This window comes from Grammomys surdaster, unplaced genomic scaffold, assembly GCF_004785775.1.
Source record: "Grammomys surdaster isolate TR1022 unplaced genomic scaffold, NIH_TR_1.0 126546, whole genome shotgun sequence".
NCBI classification, from domain to species: Eukaryota; Metazoa; Chordata; class Mammalia; order Rodentia; family Muridae; genus Grammomys; species Grammomys surdaster.
The window spans coordinates 14,411,988-14,431,126 of record NW_021621338.1 but is presented as its reverse complement, the minus strand read 5'-3'; the positions used below and the strand labels follow the sequence as shown (position 1 = coordinate 14,431,126).

The following is a 19,139-nucleotide window of genomic DNA, read 5'->3' as shown; positions in this document are numbered from 1 at the left end:
GAGAGAGAGAGAGAGAGAGAGAGAGAGAGAAACATGGAAGCGGATGTTTGAGTGTCTCTGCCAGTCAAAGATAGTTGGTATATCTAGGTTGGGTGTTGGGTTACACTTCTGATTGTATGGGTATCTTGTTATTGAGCTTTATCAAACTTATAAAGCCTTTGATTAACATTTAAAAAAAATAAAAAAAAGAATTGTCTCTCCTCTTCCACCTTGTGGGTCCTGAGGGTTAAATTTGATTATCTCTGGTCAAAGTAACTCAGAATTAACAGTATTCAGATATATTTCTCCAGAGAAACAATATGTGGTTTATAGTGACTGTCACCATAGGGCCAGTGTTACCTCCTCTGCTAAAGGTACCTTTGAGCAAAGAAGCAAGCAGAAGGATGACAGTGTAGGCAGCAACATAGCAAGGGACAAAGGCTAGAGAAAGGAAACACGTGGTGCTTTCGGGTGTTACAAAGACACCTGGTGTGTCAAGAGCAAGAGAACTTCAGGGTTCCTACTAAAAATTACATGATCAGATTTGGTAGGCAGGAGGATGATTGCAATAATGGAACTGTGCAAGTCAGAAAGCTCTCAGTCTATTGCCCTCATGTTACTATAAAAGTAACAACATTTTCTTCGTCAAGTCCATCACAATTGTCTTACGCTAGACAACTAGAGGGATTGTCTAAGTAAATGTAGCCTAATTTCATTTCTAGAATGATTAGAGTGTTAAGAGCCAGGAGAAGAGGCTGAAGTGGAACTAGCTCTGGTGGCTGTAGAGGTTGCAAGATCTCCTTAGGTACAGAATCTATAGCTGGAGGGCAGAGACGTCCACAGCAGAAGCCTTGGAAACAGGGAAGCTGATGGCATAGCCCAGGGAAGAGCCTGGAGTTGTGGTGCTGACAAATGAGAGGAAGAGACCATGAGCTGCTTACCAGAGGTCATCATGGAGAGGGGCTCAGGGCAGAGGGACACAGTGTGATGGGCAGGCTCCCTGCCCATCAGCCTCCTCCTCAGTTCAGGACACTGTTTTAGACTCAGCATGCTACCTGTCAAATTTAAATATAAAGTTGTCAGTAACCAATAAACTTTGTTTGTGGAAAGGACAGGAAGGACCCTGGAGGGGGAGATAAGGAATCTGTGACCTTTGGAAGAGGATGTGTAGCAGGGCAGGACTCTGCCAAAGGAAGACTTTGAACCTCTTTTGGAAGCCATGTTCTTCTGGGGTCTTGTATAGGTGATTTTGAGGCTCTGGGTATCTAGAAAGGCAGCAATAAAGAGACTGGCTGCATGGAGCTGGGTTGTGTGGTGGCCTCCTCCTGCCTTAGCACCATAGCTATGTTCAAGCAGCCTCCCTTCCTGGGAAACATAGGCTTCTGACTGAGGGTTTCCTGAAGTTGTTGAAGTTGCTTTATCAAGTCCTTTACTTTATCATACCCAACTCTCACAGAATCCTTTCTGATCCACTCTTGCCCTTTGAAGGTCTTCTCAAGCTGCAGATGCTCACTGAGACCTTGTGAGTGATCCTTTATTGAATGTGCATCTTCCCCACTTGTTTCTGAGGTCTGTGTCAGAGGTGGTTCCTGGCTTGCTAGTCATCCTCTTTGTACCTGGATCAGTACTTGGAACACAGCTCTTGACATCTCAGTGAATGGACAGTTGACGACAGTCTTGAAGGCTGGATGAGAAAGATGGAGAGCTAAGCATTGTGATCTTCTGCTACTTCTGTCACCTTGGCAGTGACAATATGGTTGGGAGTTCTTGTTGCTGAGTGTTCCCTCAGACTGAAAAAGAGTCATTCTCATGGCATATACATCCAAAAATGGGGTTTCTTGTACCTTAAAACTATGACTACAAGCATAAAAGCAAAATATGAGTATATAGAGGTTGGCGCTGGAGAGGAAAGGACCAGGAAAGCAGAAGAGGAGATGCCATATGCTATGCCAGCCACCTTGGATATCCCAGTCACCTGTGAGTGATTAACTGAGTGTAGACTGGGAATGGTAGGTGCTTCATAGGACTAAAAGGGGAAGCCTACAGGAAGGGCTTGGTGGCTGGACTGTAGTTTGGGAGAAATTGACACAGCTGATGGCCAAAAGCTTGTGACTAGATAGGTCTCCTTGAAAAAACCCACACACCTCATATCTGCAGTGTGTCATAGTGCATCATATCTGTCATTGTGAGCAGGCCACTATATATCACCCAGAGTGGCAGGGCATGGGGCAAAGTCAGTGTCAAAAAGAAGCAAATAGTAAGAAAACAACAAGCTTCTACAACTCAGCTTAGAGCCCGTTCAGTGCTTGAGAGCAGGGGCTGCAGGCTGAGTGAGCAGTCTCCGTGCCACTTGCCCTATCAAAGCTTTCCATGATATATTGAAACGTTTTCAGTTGTCAGTGATAACTTCCTGTTCAAGCACACAGATGCCTTTATGATATCAGAAACAAAGCATTTCTTCCCCATATGTTGCCACAAATGAGGAAAGAGTAGCTGAAACATCTCCCAAGGCTATCAAAATCTTCCCAATGGCCAGTGTTCATTCTTTGCTATTTAAGCATATTTCAGTTCGATGTGTTTTTGCAAGCATCTGTCTCAGCTCATGCCGTTATCTAAGTTGATTGGAGTAAACAAAGATCATTGTAACATTCCTTGGTTTTTACCCATTGAAATCAATTTTCATAAGGTGATTTTTCTCATGTCATTTTAGATAATAAGCTAACCAAAGCTTACATGGGCTCCAATTACAGTAAGCTCCCTAAAATTATTGCTGTAGCGTATCTTATATTTTCCATAGTGCTGACCAATCTTACTAATTGTCTCCAGTATACACTAGATCAGCAAGCTATCCAGCTTGTGAATAATGGCCAACCCTACAGAAAAGTGGACACACATATGACCAGTGCACACAGGTGTGTACATACCTCATCCAACAATGGCAAACAATACCAAGATTTTATTTTCACAGAGAATACCAGACCCTAAACAAATATTTAAGTAAATAAAGTTATGTCTGATAGTGACAGATGTGCAATCAGATGAATGGAGAGAAAGAGACCTATAGAAGGGAAATCAAGTTTTTGAGAGCATGTGCTATATCTCTCTGAAAATCCAGATCACGTCTGGTCTTTTAGCCTGGTAGAATTTGGTATTTATTCTTCATATATATCAGGTGCTTTTGCAGAATTAACTTTGTCTCTACTGTTTGTGGTATAGAGTGTTATAGTTTCAGGGGAGGGACAGAGACCAGTAGTATAGGAGGCGAGTTATGTGTCTGGTGCTGGTGACATAGCCTAGGAAGTCCATTGATGGGTAACCTAGTCCCACAGAATTTAGAGGCTTAGAACAATAAACATTTTTTTTAGTTTCTGAGGGTGAGGGATTTAGGGGAAGCCTGACTGGGTGACTCTGGCTCAGGATCTGTCACAGATCTGAAAAAAGCGGTCAGCTGTTTGTGCTGTGGGAAATTTTGCACAAGTATAGAGGCTAAACTTTCAGGACAGCTATGTCACATAGCTGGCACCAGCTGGCTCTAGTGTGGAGTGAGTGCCTTGATTCTCTTACATGTGGCCCATCCTTTGGAAAAGCTTCTCTTCTTGGTGTGGCCTCTTTGATAGATTCTGACAGAGCCAGTAAACAAGAACAACCATGCCTAAATCAGAAGAGGGAGTCACTGCAGTCTGGTTTCTCATCCCAGCTGCTGTGTGCTAAGCTTTAGTCACAGGTTGCCAAAATAATAATAATGATAAAATTCACACCTACCTATTGCAGTTCAGAGTGTTTTCAAAACTGTTGCCATAGTGGATGGGATGCTCTCAAAGCTGCTGTGGTGAGGTATGGTTGAGCAGAGCAAGAAACCCCATAAGATGCTGACATACCTCCTTGACCAGCATCAGTGGACTCTACTGAAGGGCTTCTAACTGGGATGCCCATGACAGCAGTTGCTTGTTAGAATGCTATGGACCATCCTGGCAATCTCCCTGTGAGGTGCTGTGATCCAGGGGAGGATCCAGCTATGCTACCAATGACAAAATGCTATCTTCTGAGTTCTGTGAGACCTGTGGGAAGCTGGGTGGGTGCCGGCAGAGAAGTACATGGCTGGCCTTGGGGGAGTGAGCTGCCCAGGTTCTCTCACCATGTTCCTTTTCCTCTCTCCTAGTCTCTTCCACTGCAAAGCTCTCCATCTGGGTAGCCAGAAAGGAGAAACTTTCTAGAGGCCCACCTCTGTACCACAAGGGAGTTTTGATGAGAGTTCTTTAGTATAGTCAAATTGATACCATAGTTGGACATCTTGGCAATCTATGCAAAAGTTAAAAATTATCTTATGATCAGAGATCTAAAGGAAAGACTTAATTTAAGTCATATGTAGTTCCAGCAGTATGGAGCCTGAAACAGGAAGATTTCTGAGTGTGAGGCCAATCTGAGCTACAGTCTGAGACACTCTTCAGAAGAAAATGAAAAAACCCCAAACCTAAACCACTTAAATTGTAAAATACTTAGAAGAAAACTAAGCCTTATAAATGCAAACAGAAAACAGGTACAAAAAGACAAGCTGCAGATCCGGAAGAGAGCTTTGCAATATATCTATCAGCCAATGAACAGTAAGAAAGAAATGATCAGAAACTAGGTTATGAAGCAATTTACAGATCTCAAATAAACATGAAAACTCTGACAACAGCAATCATCAAAGACATGCAAGCAAGCCCTGCCCTGGCTTCGTATACATGCTATGACAACATCTGTAGAAGCACTAATAGATCCAGTGCTAGACTGGGTATAGCAGCTGGGGTCCTCTAACACTTCCTCGGAGAAGAAATACCAACTCACCATTTTTAAAAATCAAATTAAGCATACACTTACAACCTGATCAAATCATTTCTATTGCAAGAGAAATCCAAGGTTTTGATTCACATAAAAACACACATGCAACCATTGTTGAATGTTGGGTAGAAATGTAACTGGCCAGCCCTGACTTTTAAATTTAATTTTTAATTTTTTTGAGACAGGATCTCTACTATGTATTCCTGAAACTATGATCCTGAAACTACTCTGTAGTCCATACTCATCTTGAACTCAGGATCCTCCTGCTGCAGCTCCCCAGTCCTGGGACAGTGGGCATATGCTGTGACATCAATGTTCTTGACTTGTTTTGAAATTAGAAACAAAATATTCAGTCTTTCAACATTAACTAGTGTGTTAGCCATACATTTCTATATATGCCTTTTACATGATTAAGGGGATTCCAATGTATTCCTACTCTGCTAATGGAGTAAACACTGTCAGGGGCTCTGTGCATTTACTGTGATGAGTATGGAGTTTTTTTGTGTGTGTGTATGCACGCACGAGTGCGCATGCACGCGCACGCGCACATGTGTAGGCCAGAGAACAACATTTGTTGTCTCCACAGTCACTCTTAACCTTGTTATCTTAGAGAGAGTCTCTCAGAGAACCTGGTGCTGAGTAGTTGGCTGAACTGGGTGGCCAGTGAGCTGAGCAGACCCACCTGACCTGTTGCTGACCATTGTGTGCTAGAGGCTCACGTTATCAACTTTATCAACTGTGCCATTTACCTAGCTCTAGTCCCTCCCTCCCCCTGGTAACCAACACTGGGTGAGTTTTAAGGGCTGATGCAGCCTGGTATTCTCCTGTGCTAATGAAAGTCCTTTGCAGCTATCAGGTTTCTAGCTATGTGGCTGGATGGGTCTGTGTATGTTTTCTCAGTCTTCTTCATCTTTGCTTATGGGAGATAATGTTCTTGGTCCTTTTGTGTCAGGGCCATGTTGTCCTCATGACTGGTCATTTGTGTGTAGCAGATCTGATTCACTACTCCAATATCAGACTGGATTGTCAGTGAAGCAGCTGGGGCTTGAGTTTTTTCTTCTTTGGCACTTCTTTGGCATTATTGTCTTTTCTTAAGAATTGGTTGACAGCAGATTAATATCTGATTGTTGATGTCTCCCTGGAGGACAGTAAGCAAGTTGTTCATTGTCTCTGAGCCTCAAGTTTTCTCACATCTATAAAATGGGTAAATTTGAAGACTAGTCATGTGCACATTCTACTGTAGTATACACTCTACTACACTACAAAGCTGTAGTAATCAAAGCAGCATGGTATTAGCAAAGAAGTAGTCAGATCAATGGAATGAATTTGAGAGTCTAAAAAGAATATACATCTAGATTTTGTGTATATACATCTAGATTTTGACCAAGGTGATAAGAATATATATCATAAAAGCAGAATTTGGAAAACATAGTCTTTTGAATATAGTTTAATTAGTTAACTAATTAATTAATGTTCTGGGAAAGCTTAATATACACCTGAAACAGATAAGACTCAAATGCTCTCTCTCAGCCTTTACAAAAACCAATGCAGAATGAATAAAAGATGTAAATGTAGAACAAATAGAAAAAGAAAACAGGAATGTTTGAAGACATTGGGATGTTCGGATAGGAACCTAAAGCACAGGAAACAGAGCAAAACCTGACGTGTGATTCCATCAAACTGAAAGGCCTCTGAAATCCCAGGAAATGATCCTAAGGCAGTGAGATGTCTGGAGAGTAGTTGCAAATAGGATAAGCATTGATGTATCACAGAGACAACGTCCAGAAAACATGGCTCACTCTCTACATCAATAGCAAAACCCAAACAACCCATGAAAAGTAGGTATTTTTGAAGGACATGCAGAAAAGAATAGCAGGTGTTTTTAAAAGGCCCAACACCACTAATCTGCAGAAGAATCCAAATTCAATCTCAAGGATATCATTTCACCCCAGTAAAGAATAACACTGATAAAAAAGATTAGAGGTAGTTTTGTACACCAACTTAAAATAAACAAGTGGCTACTCTCTCCCTGCTGAGGAGGGGAAGGGAGCAGGTGCTGGCCAGGAAAGGGAGGAAGGCAGCCCTGCTACAGAATGTAAACTAGCATGGTGATTATGGCAGACACTAAGGAAGCTCTCAGAGTGTTACACTACAATTGCCACATGATCTGGTCCAGCGATTTCACTCCCAGGCAAATGCTGTGTTCACAAGAGATAGCTGGACTCTCAGCTTATTGCAGCAGAGTTCAAATAGGTAAGAAATGGAGATAGCCAGGTGTCCATCAATTGACAGATACGTGGAGAATATAGCCTGGGTATACAGTTGAATATTATTGAGGTACACAACTAGAATCCTGTCTATCCCATGGCAACATGGATAGAAATAGATCATTTAGTGAAAAAAAAGCCTGGCACAGAAAATCAAGTGTCCCGAGGTTCGTTTGCACATGGCATATGTTGATCTTGTATAAACTGAGGAGAATAGTGTTAACCAGAGACCAAGGAGATGAGGAGAGAGAAGGACAGGAAAAGTAAGCCTGCTCTTATGAACAGTACACTCAGAAGGCTAGAAGAAAAGATTTTAAATATATTTTCTATGAATAAATATGTTTAGCCCAATTTAAACATTATATAATGTTTACACACATCAAAGTACAACATTAGTCCTTGGATATTTTTAAAGTGTCAATGAAAAGCTCATTTAAATAACAAGAAAAATATAAATTCTTGATTTTAAAGAATGTGATATATAGATAGCAATATATCCATTGAGCTAGTATACTGTACCCTATAAACATGTGCAATTCTAAATTCATCCAAAATGTGCTACTGTAGGTCTGCTGTGTCTCCACTGATGGGGCTTCCATGGCAAAGTTCTGATTTAAACTCTCAGCATAAATGGGGTGGGTGGCTCATGTGCATTATCCCAACACGTGGGGGATGGAGGAGGTTCAGAAGTTCAAGGCCATCCTGAGCCACATAGTGAGTTTTACACCAGACTGAGAACATAAGATCCTGGGCCAGAAATGTGTTAAGTGAAAAACAACAAAATATTGGTCTCTGTGTCCAGCATGGCTTGTATCTATAAACCTGACTGGGGAGGCAAGGGGATGAAGAAGGCCAGACGCTAAAGAAGAAACAGACACACAGACACAGAACAGCATGGGTCTGATGGTCCCTGGGTACTCTGGAGTAGTGACACCCAGTTGTCTCCACCACACTGACCCCCTTGAACTGCTTATTGTGTGGATCTCAGAAGGAGGGGTTGGTCTTAGATAGAGATCTCAGTGGTGCAGCAGCCTGGGCTGTACATATCTGGAAGGAAGAAGCTGCAGTCACTGGTTTTTGTACACACTGGTCAATCGTTAGTAAACACTTGTATGCACTGTTAACATTTGCACTTGGCCCAGAGGGAGGCTTGAGAGTTTCCTATGGGACTAAGACATTGGTTGTTGCCCATGTCAACAATATACATTCATTCAAAACTTCATTTTTTTATACATTCACTTAAGGGCTCTTCAGGTGCCCATGACCAGATATTAAATACTGCACAGTGTGTGTGTGTGTGTGTGTGTGTGTGTGTGTGTGTATGTGAATATATAATTTAATACTGAATTATTTAATTTTTCTGTTGTATTTTTCTCCGCTATGCTATTTTAATCCCCCTCCTTTTTTTTTATAAATATGGTCAGTACCAATAGATGCTATTTAATTTCTGGCTCTCTGAGCTCCATGATTGTTGTTCAGGCTTACTTTACTTTTAATGCTTTTAATGTTTGCTTTCTTTCCATCCCCTTCCCTTTTCTTTTCTTCTCCTCCACCACTCTCTCATCCCTGACCATCCCTTTCTAACCTTTCTCTTCCTTTCTTTATTTCCTTCCTTAAGATAGGATCTCACTGTATAGCCCAGGCTGGCCTTGAACTCTTTACTGCCTTAGCTTCAGAATGCTGGGACTTCAAGGATCTAATCACCAGGGCCCAGATATATTTTAAAAAATGATCACTTAACTTGGATACCCATGGTTCATTAAAGAGGAGAATATATCACACTTAATAAAATTATCATTTCATAGTTTCAGTTGTCCATTTTGGTTGTTTTTATCTTCCTTTTTCTTCTTTTCCCTTCCCTTCCTTTTCTTCTCTTTTCTTTTTTTTTTTTTTTAGATAGTAGTGCACTGAGTATCACATGCTTTTCTGCTTCACTGATTGCTGGGGTCACAGGCTAAGCCATACACTTTGTTTTTTTTTGTTTGTTTGTTTTGTTTTTTGATTTGTTTTTTTTTTTCAGATGCAGCTTTGAAGGCAACTATATAGCAAAAAATGCTAGTCTTCCTATTTATTTGAGAACTCTAAAATAAAAAAAATTACAAGATCAACTGAAACTTCCATTTGCTTTAGTTAGCAAGACTTAATGTTAGGTTGTTTTAAGATGATAGACCTCATCATGTCAGGATACAAAGCACAGTAGTGTGTAGTGCATAGGAGCTATGGTTGGGTAGACAGAAGACATGGGAGGAGTATCTTGGGAAAATATACAGAGGAACAAGTGGTCTTCTGGGAAATGTGTTAGTTACTTTGTAAATGTCAGGCTAGAGATTGCTAGTCCTGGGGAAACACAGTAACACTTTACTCTGTTTTGTGAATTGTAGCTGACTTTGGCCTGGCAAAGCAAAAACAGGAAAGCAGTAAGCTCACGTCTGTGGTGGGAACGATCCTCTATTCTTGGTAAGGATGATTGTTTTATGGCTTTCAAGCGACACACTTGATGATTTTGCTTTTTGTCATTATTCTTGACTTGCAAAGAAGATAGAATTAAAAAAGGAAGTGTATTTAGTAAGTTTTGTGTTCCTAGGTAGTTCACATGAAAATAATTATGTATCCGTATGTATTTAGAGCAACAACTACAGGAGTAGTTGTTATAACTTATCTCTATCCATTCTGGGGCTATCTTCTCTAATTTCTGATTGAAATGGTCATGAACACATAAATCTGCAGATGCAGGAGGGCAGGAGTGGCCCACATAATGCCTGGGGCAGCTTATCCCCTGACTTGCGTGCAGTAACTTGGTACTGTCCTACCTGGGGCAGGATTTCTATGTCTTCTTACCTGCCCTGTAGCTGGACAGTGACAAAGCCTGGATCAATGCTGTTGCATCTTGAGTAGATGATGAGGCAGTTGCTTTGACCCCTGTCCCAAAGGCTGGATAGGTAAGTGAATGTTCTGTGACTTATGGTGAGCACTGTGAAGGTTCCTTTGACAGCTGTTTTCACAACGTGAGACTGTTATGTGGCTTGTCACATGGCCTCTATCTGTGTGAACATGCAAGAGAGTAAGATGACATATTCTCAGAGAAACTTTCTGAACTCTCACTTAACAATCAACCAACCAAGAAGCTACAATCCTCCTGCATCTAGCCAACGGCTATAAATGGAATCCTAGGAAGAGAGCTAAAAATGACCTTAAGGATGGTGCAAACTTATCTGGAAACAATAATGCTGCTTTGCCAAGTCCCTTCATGAAGCATTCAGAAAAATGTTTGCAGAGGATTGGCTTCTATTTATCTTATGAGAACTGTGCTGCTTTGCTTTGGAAACTCACTGGCGAGACGATGAATAGACACTGCTGATCTTCCCAGCACTTCTTAAACACTGGGGCTGATCTTCATACGTAAGTTCTTAAGCACAGGGTGGCCTACTCGGAACTCAATCCTGGGATAATTTTGTCATAAAACATTAATTATTCATGCATTCAATCTCAGCAGATCTCACTCCCAAAAGTGCATGACAATGAGATACAGAGTTAAATTTCAGTTACTCATTATTTGATATTACATTTTTATTGTCAAGAGTAGGGACTAAATTTAGAGTGCTAATGTAATAGTACTAGGCTTTTAGTTAGTGTAAAAATGCTAGATTTCATTATGACACATGCACATATGTATATGCATATATGTATATGTGTGTGTATGTGTATGAGTATATACATATGTATATACATGTGTGTTATATGTATTATCTTACTTTGCTCAGATTTGCCCCAACTATCCTGCTCATCCATCTCCTGCTAGTTTCCTTCATTCCCTAAATTATGCCCATGTCTTCATGTTATGTATGTGTAAATATTTATGAATATAGAATTAAATTTAGATTCTGCATATGAGAGAAAACACTTGTCTTTTTACCCTCTCTTGTCATTCCTCTACTCTCATTAGACTCCTCCTCATCTCCTAGTCCCCCTTCTACTTTTATGCCATTAATTAATTAATTCATTCATTCATTTATTCATTCACTCATTCATTCAAACCTAGAATCTACATATGAGAGAAAACATAAGCTTAGTTATCTTTCTAAGGCTGACTTGTAATGTTCTCCAGTTCCATTGGTTTTCTTGCTGATAATGTCACAATTTAATTCTATTTCACAGTGGATTAAAATACACACACACACACACACACACACACACACACACACACACTCCACTGTTTTTTCTTTACCAATTTATCTGTTGACAAACATGTAGGCTTATTCCATATCTTGGCTATTGTGATCCATTCAACCATACAGTTGGACTTGCAAGTAACTCAGTGATTTCTCAAATTATTCTTTCCGATGTTTTTTTTTTTAATGTGTATAAGTGTCTGCTTGCAAGTTATGTAGACATACCATGTGTGTCTGATGCCTGCAGAGCCCAGAAGAGTTGTTATGCTCTACCATGTGGGTGCTGGGAACAAAACCTAGGTGCTTAGAAAAAACAACAAATACTCTTAACTGCTGAGTCATCTCTTCAGCCCCTGGACAGTGTTTTAAAGTGTTCATTGTACAAGTCTTTTACCTTCTTTGTCAGGTCTATTCGTTGATATTTTATTATTATTTTGAAGCTATTATGAATGGATTTTTTTCCTGATTTGCTACCTGGCATGTTCATTATTGGCATATAGAAAAGTTAGTGATTTTTGTATTTTGTATTTATGTCTTGGCATTTGCTAAAAGTATTTATCTCTTTATAGTTTTTATTGTCATATGCTAATTATACATAAATATGGATTTCACTCTGACATTGATATATATATTCAATCCCCTTCAATCCTCTTTCTTGTCCTTCCATCTGTGGACTCTCTTCTTCCCAATTCATCACTTTTCTGCTTTTATGTCCCTTTCTGTGATTCATGAGCTGAGGGTTGTGCACAGGAGCACAGACCACCTACCAGTGGCTACCAATGCGTCTCCCTCCCTTAGCAACTGTGACATGCGTTCTCAGGGAGCATGTGAGCCCCTCTCTCCTAGCAAACACTACTTGACTATAAATCCTCAGGGAGGTGTGTGCCTCATAATTATAAATGAGGGTTAGAGCCACGTGCTTATAAGAAAATGCTGTGAGGCATTTTCCATTGGCATTCTTCTCCCAACCCTTCTCTGTTTCTTCAGATCTTCAAAGCACAGATCTCTGGAACCCGTCTCATTCAGATAGTTTTGGGACTGGCTTTCTGTCTTCATTCTGGTCTCTGCTCAGTTGCTACTTCCATCCACAGTTTTCCAATGATCACCAGTGTCACTTGTAGATCGGATTCCCACATCCTGTCTTTCTCTGAGACACGTTGTATTATACAGGTGGTCCCCAGTGTGTGGCCTTTTAACTTCCGACAAGACAGAATTGGCACACATCCAATGGGAACTGTATTTTGAATTTTTTCCTTTCCTGGGCTACTAATATGCTGTAAGACACCTTTGAGATGTTGAGTGGAAGCTTAAGGCTGCCTTAGTTTTTGGGAAGCCACACAGTTGGAGCCAATACTTTACACAGTACCATTTATTTAAGCTTTGACGTGCATAGGTAAGGTGTGATATGCATCTTTGACTTAAAATCTTTTCAACTTACAAGGGAGTATGGGGTGGGATCATACCATAGATGAGGAGCCCCATTTTGGCTGTCTGGTCATGAACCTGCCCCCCATGTGTCCCCAAGTCCTACTGTGGGACTGACAGGATTTTAGTAAATATTTCCAAGTCAAGTGAACTAGGTTAAGTGAGAGCAAGCCATTCCTTATGACTGGATGAGAGGTTAGTGTGCTAATTAAGTGGCTTCTTGAGACTTGCCACACTTGGGCTCCATGAAACCTGAAGTGACCACTGTTAGTCTAAGGGTGTCACCCCCTTGAAGACAAGGCCTGTGTTACTTTATTTTATTGATTCATTTATTTTATGTTTATAGTTTCCACAGTTACATGGATAGCAAATAGTGGAACTGAGTACATTAACAATAAAGCATGGGAGACTTGGAATTATTGTAATGATCTTCTATAGTTGGTACTTAATTCTGAGGGAAATTGCAAGGGAGGTGCCTGCAAAATAAGGGTATAGTACTGATGCAGGTGAGTGGCTGGCTGAAGGATGCTTGTGGGTCTCCCTTTCTTCTGGGGGTCATTTTCTACTGGCCCTCAAGGACAGAGAGAGCAGAACCAGTGAACAAGGTGTGGACAGCTGTGTGTTTGATGGAAAGACTTCTAGAGACATCGTCAGTGAGACGATTGTACTTTAGTGTTTCAGGGGGAGGGTATGTATGGACTTTTGAGGTATGGTTGGTCATGACACAGTACCTAGCTATCATATGGGCAGGAAAGGCTGAGTGCTCATAACACAGTACCTAATTGTCATACAGTCAGAAGGGCTGAGCAGGATTTATATGCTAGATCATGACACACTTGGAGGAAGCTCTGTGCAGGGTCATCCTCCAGATAAGGTCAGGCACCTGTGCTTAGAGACACTCCCCAGATAAAGTCAGAGGAGCAGGGCAAGCACCACTGAGAAAAGAAGTCTTCCATTTCACACCAAGCTTAGAGAGCCATTTGGGCATGGTGGACTGCTATGTTAATAGCAGGGTCGTCCAATAGGTGCTCAGACTAGAATTAGACTATCTGGCTTTAAATTGAACCTCATAACGCTGGCCTCAGTTTCTTTGTCTACTGTCTGGGTATAATAACATCATAGGCCATCTCTTTGGACTGTTGTAAAGTCAAATGCGACATTCATGTCTTGTGTCTGGAAACCATCCATTAAGAGCTTGCTGACACAGAATCATTGTTAATGACTTGTGCTTAGCCCACACCTAGGAAGGGAGGTGCTCATGGGAATAAACAGAACAGATGGCTCCAGGAGTCATTTGCTTTCTCATCATTAGAGTGGAGGGACTTTATCTAAGCTGGGTTTGTAGCTCCTTTCCTCTCCCCCATCTCTGATTTTGGTCCCTTGGTAGTAGCTGCTTTAGGATTTTTATGACAACCAGACCAAGGAGCTGAGAGTTCCAAGAAGAAATGAAGCTGTCCTTAGTGTGCAAAGACAGAAACCTGTAGGGCAGAACTGTGGTCTCTGATATGACTCTTTGTGGCAGGATAAGATTACCTGAACAATGTCAGCTATCTCTGGCCCTTGAGCTCTCCCAATCTCTTGGAAATCCATAAACACGAACACACAAACACACAACTCATGTACACATACATGTACATAAATATGCACACACATGTACACATAGATGTGCACATGCACACACACTCTGGAATGAGGGAGGAAAGAGAAACAGAGGGGGGCTTTATTATCTCCTCATGTTAGATAGCAGAGGGGTTTGAGACAGCTCAGAGTTTACTTGCATTAATTGTACTTAAATTCTAAGTACATCTTGAAGACTCAGTAGAATATGTCACTTGGTCTCCTGGATTCAGCTAGGATCTGCTAAATATAAACTGCTGGAGAATAGCACTGTCTCTGCACTGTCTGCCTCTACTGCTCAGCACATAGCTTTACTGGCTGATACTTATCGCACATGTATGCAGAGCTTACTAAGTGGCAGATACCGTCAAGCACAGCCTTTTAATCCTCAAGCCTCTGATGAGAGAAGTACGACTCACCTCGGTAACCTTCAGAGAGGCCAAGCATTCTTTCCTGTTACACAGTTTGTAAGAGAGAAGCCGGAATCTAACAGCCATAGCCCAGCCCCTTGCACCTGAGCACCTGCTACTCTGCCTGTTCTGTGAGCCTTGAGTAAGGGGAGGAGTGGCCTGGTGTGTTAGAAAACAAAATTTTGTGCCTCAGTTGATGCTTTGCAAGGATAAGTTTTTTTTTTTGGGGGGGGGATATAGATTTTTCTTCAGATGGAGTGTTTAGGAGAATGTGCCCTTAAATGTGAATAAGGTGAGTAAAATGACCTCAGGAAGTCAGAAGAGAATAAAGGAAAAGACTTTTTTAAAAGAGTAAGGTAGTCAAGCATGTAAATGCAGAATAAGACATAATTTACCACTTCAAGGAAGAGATGAAAAACAATTGATCTCTGTTACATGACTGTATTTAGCTTGTCTAGTTTTGGTTATTTATTTCATTTATTTTGGTTTCTTTTTAAAGAATCATATTTCCACAATTTAATTTTTTTTAATTTTATTTTTATTTTATGTGTGTCATATGTAGTTTGCCAGCATGTATACCTTATATACCATGTGAATACAGTAGTCATGGAGAAGAGAGGAGAGCACTGGATTCTCAGGAACTGGAATTAGATCATTGTGAGCCGTGTGTGAATGCTGGGCGTTGAACACAGGTTTTATGGAAGAGCAGCCGGTACTCTTAACTGGGGAGCCTTCTCTCCATTCCCTAATTTTGATTTCTAGTGAGAGGATCTTCCCGTGTTAGAAGTCAGGAACTTCTTATGCACATTAGGATGGCTGCAAGCTTTGGCAGCTTCATGCCTCTGCCTCCAGAATGCTGGGAACTTTTCACCTTGTCTTATAAGGAGGATAAACTACAGGGAACAGCCTACTCAATGGTCCATCTCTTTATGCCAATGTGTCTAGTAGCTTCCATAGTTAGTATTAGTATTCTATGCTAATAATTTTAAATCTAATAAGCTTTTTAAGTTAGTTGACATTTTAGGCTGTCCATGACACCATAGAAAGAATATCTAAAATAGAAAACCCAACATTTTACCTAAGGGCACTTTTCCAAGATGAGCACTACAGGGAGTTAAATTGAAGTTAAATTTATGAATTTGACTGACCTCACTTTAGTGACAGGGCCTGAGGGGTGGGCAATGGGGTTTTGAAGAATGTGGAGTTCTCAGATGACCTTCTGGCTCCTGAGTAAAGCCCCAGCCTCTCAGTGTGCTTAGGCCCCTCCCCTCCCCTATTGTCTCCTTTGCATTCAGTTCTGATTTTAATAGCAGAGTTGACAGAGTCTGTGAATGTGATGAGCAGCCCCCTGGAGCTGCAGCCGTGAACTAAGCAGCTGGGGCTCATCACGTAGCATTCTCTTCCCTCAGAAGCCAGGGAACATGGCGTAGATGGAGAGAGTAAATCCAGGTTTACTCTCTGAAATGATGCATGTATTCACGTGTATGTATGAGAGGGCGAGTGGGGGAGATCACTATAGTTTTACATAGTGAATTGTTAATGATGGATGGATACTATTTGCTGCTTAGCAGGGAGTCAAGAAATATCACTTCTGAAAACAACAGCCTCATCTTTAGAACAATGCTTGCCTTGCCCTTCCCCCAATCTATACACATGGCTTAAATGCCTGATAAGCCTCATTACTTCAGACGTCTTGCTGCCTTAACTGTCTACATAGGTGGGCCAGCCCTAGTGTTGCTGCCTCTGTTTGTGAGTCAGACTAGCCCATGCCAGGTCTGCTTTGAGCAGGAGGATTTGATGTCATGGGGGGTGAACGCTGCTAAGGAAGAAGGAGAGGGAATGTGAGAGAGATTTGTAGCACTGCCCAGGGTCTAGGTTTCTTGTCCTCTCAATTTAGTTGAAGCTTGTGCCTCTGTACTCACAGGAACCTGGCACACATCACCTTGCATCCTTGTCTTTCATCATTTGTCTCTTTTGTTTCACCATTTGTCGGTTTGCTCTGCAAGCATTCCCTGAAGCAAATATTTACTAGAGTTGTTGATTCTGGAGGTGAACCTGGAGTACATGGGGTGGAGGTGTGCAGCCAGAAGCAGAGAAAGCAGCATAGAGAAGCATTCTCGGTGGGCTCTTCTCTGTTCCCATGCTTGTTGCAGAACTCAGGTACATCTTTTATCCAGAAATCCCCTTCCCTAAGGGAGAAACTTCCCTTAGTGTATATTCTTGCCCGTCACTGAGGGGCCAGTCCTATGTGCATGAGCATGCCAGGCCTCTCAAGCAGCAGACAGGGCGGGCCTCTGCCTACACAGACTGCAAATGGCTGGAATTCTACATGTTTGGGAGAATTACGACCAAAGTGTCAGCAGGACACACATGCCATTTATGTTGACTAGAGATATGTATCGATAGACACAACAGAGATATAGTTGCAGGGATAGTCCCTAAGAGCTCAAAGACTTTGGATATGCCACACCATGATAACCACTTTTCTGGAAAAAAAAAACAAACCAAAAACAAAAACCAAAGCTAAAACTTTCCCCTGATTCCACAGATAAACTCAACTGTATTGACAGGTGACCTTCACCAAAGAAGATCCTACTAGCTAAAAGGAGTTAAGTTACCCGACACTTGGAGGGTCCTCCCCTCACAGTGCTGCTTTCTCTGGTCTGGCAGTCATTCCAGGCCATTTGCACATGGTTGTGATGACATTGATCTGTCTATAGAGGGTGGGATGACCCTCTGGGAAGACCCCTGCTCCTCATAACTGCTTTTGTTCAGTCTCCAAGGAACAAGAACACACGTTTTATATTCAGAGAGGCCTTTGTATAAACACATATTGTCACTGAGAGACTGCATTATCCTTTATAGAAATCACCATAACTAATCTAATAATGCACTTGATTACTTTTTTTAGAAAGTTGGTGATATTTGGCTTAAATGAAAAGTATATGATGTCACTCTGTAATGCCAGCTGTCTTACCCCATTAAAACAATCCTTGGAGACAAGCAAGTAGCAATTGTTATACGGTGAAAAATTTTAAGATTTTTTTGTATTAGATATGATTTGTGTTTGTGACTCAGAATTAGCTGGTTCCCCTTGACATATGGAGTCTTGCACTGTACAAGAACTTGCAAATTTGCCTGGATTGTGTTTTTCACTCAAGTGGGTTCCCATTCAGGTCCGCAGGGACTGTATAGTAGTAGATTAGAAAAATATGTTGTGTTCATTTGCTTTCAAAAGCGGCTTTGATAGTAAAGGGTTTGTTTGGTTTACACATCTCAATCACAGTTTGTTACTGAGGAAAGCCAAGGCAGGAAGCCAAGGCAGGAACTGGAGACATGAAGTGAAGCCCTGGAGGAATGCTACCCACTGGCTTGCTATCCATAGTGGGCTGGGCCCTCTTACACCAATCATTAACCAATCTTCATGGCAGGTAATGGAATCTCTCTGCGTGGTTCTCTACACAAGCTGCTTAATGCTTGTGGATGTTACGTAGCCTGGAACCTAGGCCATCAAAAAGTATTCTTATGCAACTATACACCTAAATTAAATACAATAAAAGTAATTAAAGGATAAGATTGCCACTAGAATATGTTATGATCCTGTAAAAAATAGAAATATTTGAAAATATCACCAGAAAGCAGTAATTACACCATGACCTTTGCTTCAGTTCATGTCTCAGTCTGGTCCATTGAGAAAATGGAGCTGGAGTAGTTCCCTACAACAGGAATGTAGAATATACAGCGGGTTCGTAGAAAACAGAAACTTGGGAGGGACAGCAGATGCTAATACAGATGCCTCACCCAGGGTCACCTCGAGGAAACAGAGATGCTGAGGTGTGTTAAGAGGTAGAGCTGGGGTTAATCATTTTGCTTAAAAAAATAAAATCACAAATGTAGTAAACCAGAAGGTAAAGATTCAAACTTAAATTTGTGTAGTAATATAACAGAAAAAATACAGTACTTTATATAGTAAAATAGTTACCAATATGTAAAAAATAGTAGTGACCAGGGATCTCAATGCTGGTTTTATTTTCCCAAAGAATTTTCTCACTGCCTGATTACAAGGAATTTTTTTCTTTTTGTAAGCATATGTTAATTATATATAATAATGAGTTTTATTATGACATTTTCTATTTCTTAAAAAGATTTTGCTTTTAAGTTATTAATGAATGTGTGTGGGAGAGAAGGCTTGTGCACATGAGTGCATGGCCATTGAGATCAGAAGAGGGTGTTGGATCCCCTGGAGCTGACGTTTCACGTAGTTGTGAGCTGACTGATGTGGTACTAGGTCGTCTGCAAGAGCAGCTTGCTCTGTTAGACTCTGAGGTGTCTCCATCCCTCTCCCTCCCCTCATTATGACATTTTCTTGTGTGTGTGTGTGTGTGTGTGTGTGTATGTGGTGTGTGAGTGTGTATGTGAGTGTGTGTGCTGTGTGAGTGCATGTGTGAGTA

General features: G+C 41.2%; 1 protein-coding gene across 1 annotated transcript in view; it reads left to right on the top strand.

Annotated features, from left to right (window-relative positions):
* Nucleotides 1–19,139, top strand: part of Nek10 (NIMA related kinase 10) — a 156,625-nt gene that overhangs the window by 57,967 nt on the left and 79,519 nt on the right. The window contains exon 22 of the mRNA XM_028760706.1: nucleotides 9,449–9,524. Within this exon, the coding sequence (XP_028616539.1) occupies nucleotides 9,449–9,524 (76 nt within the window). The remainder of the gene's footprint in view (nucleotides 1–9,448; nucleotides 9,525–19,139) is intronic.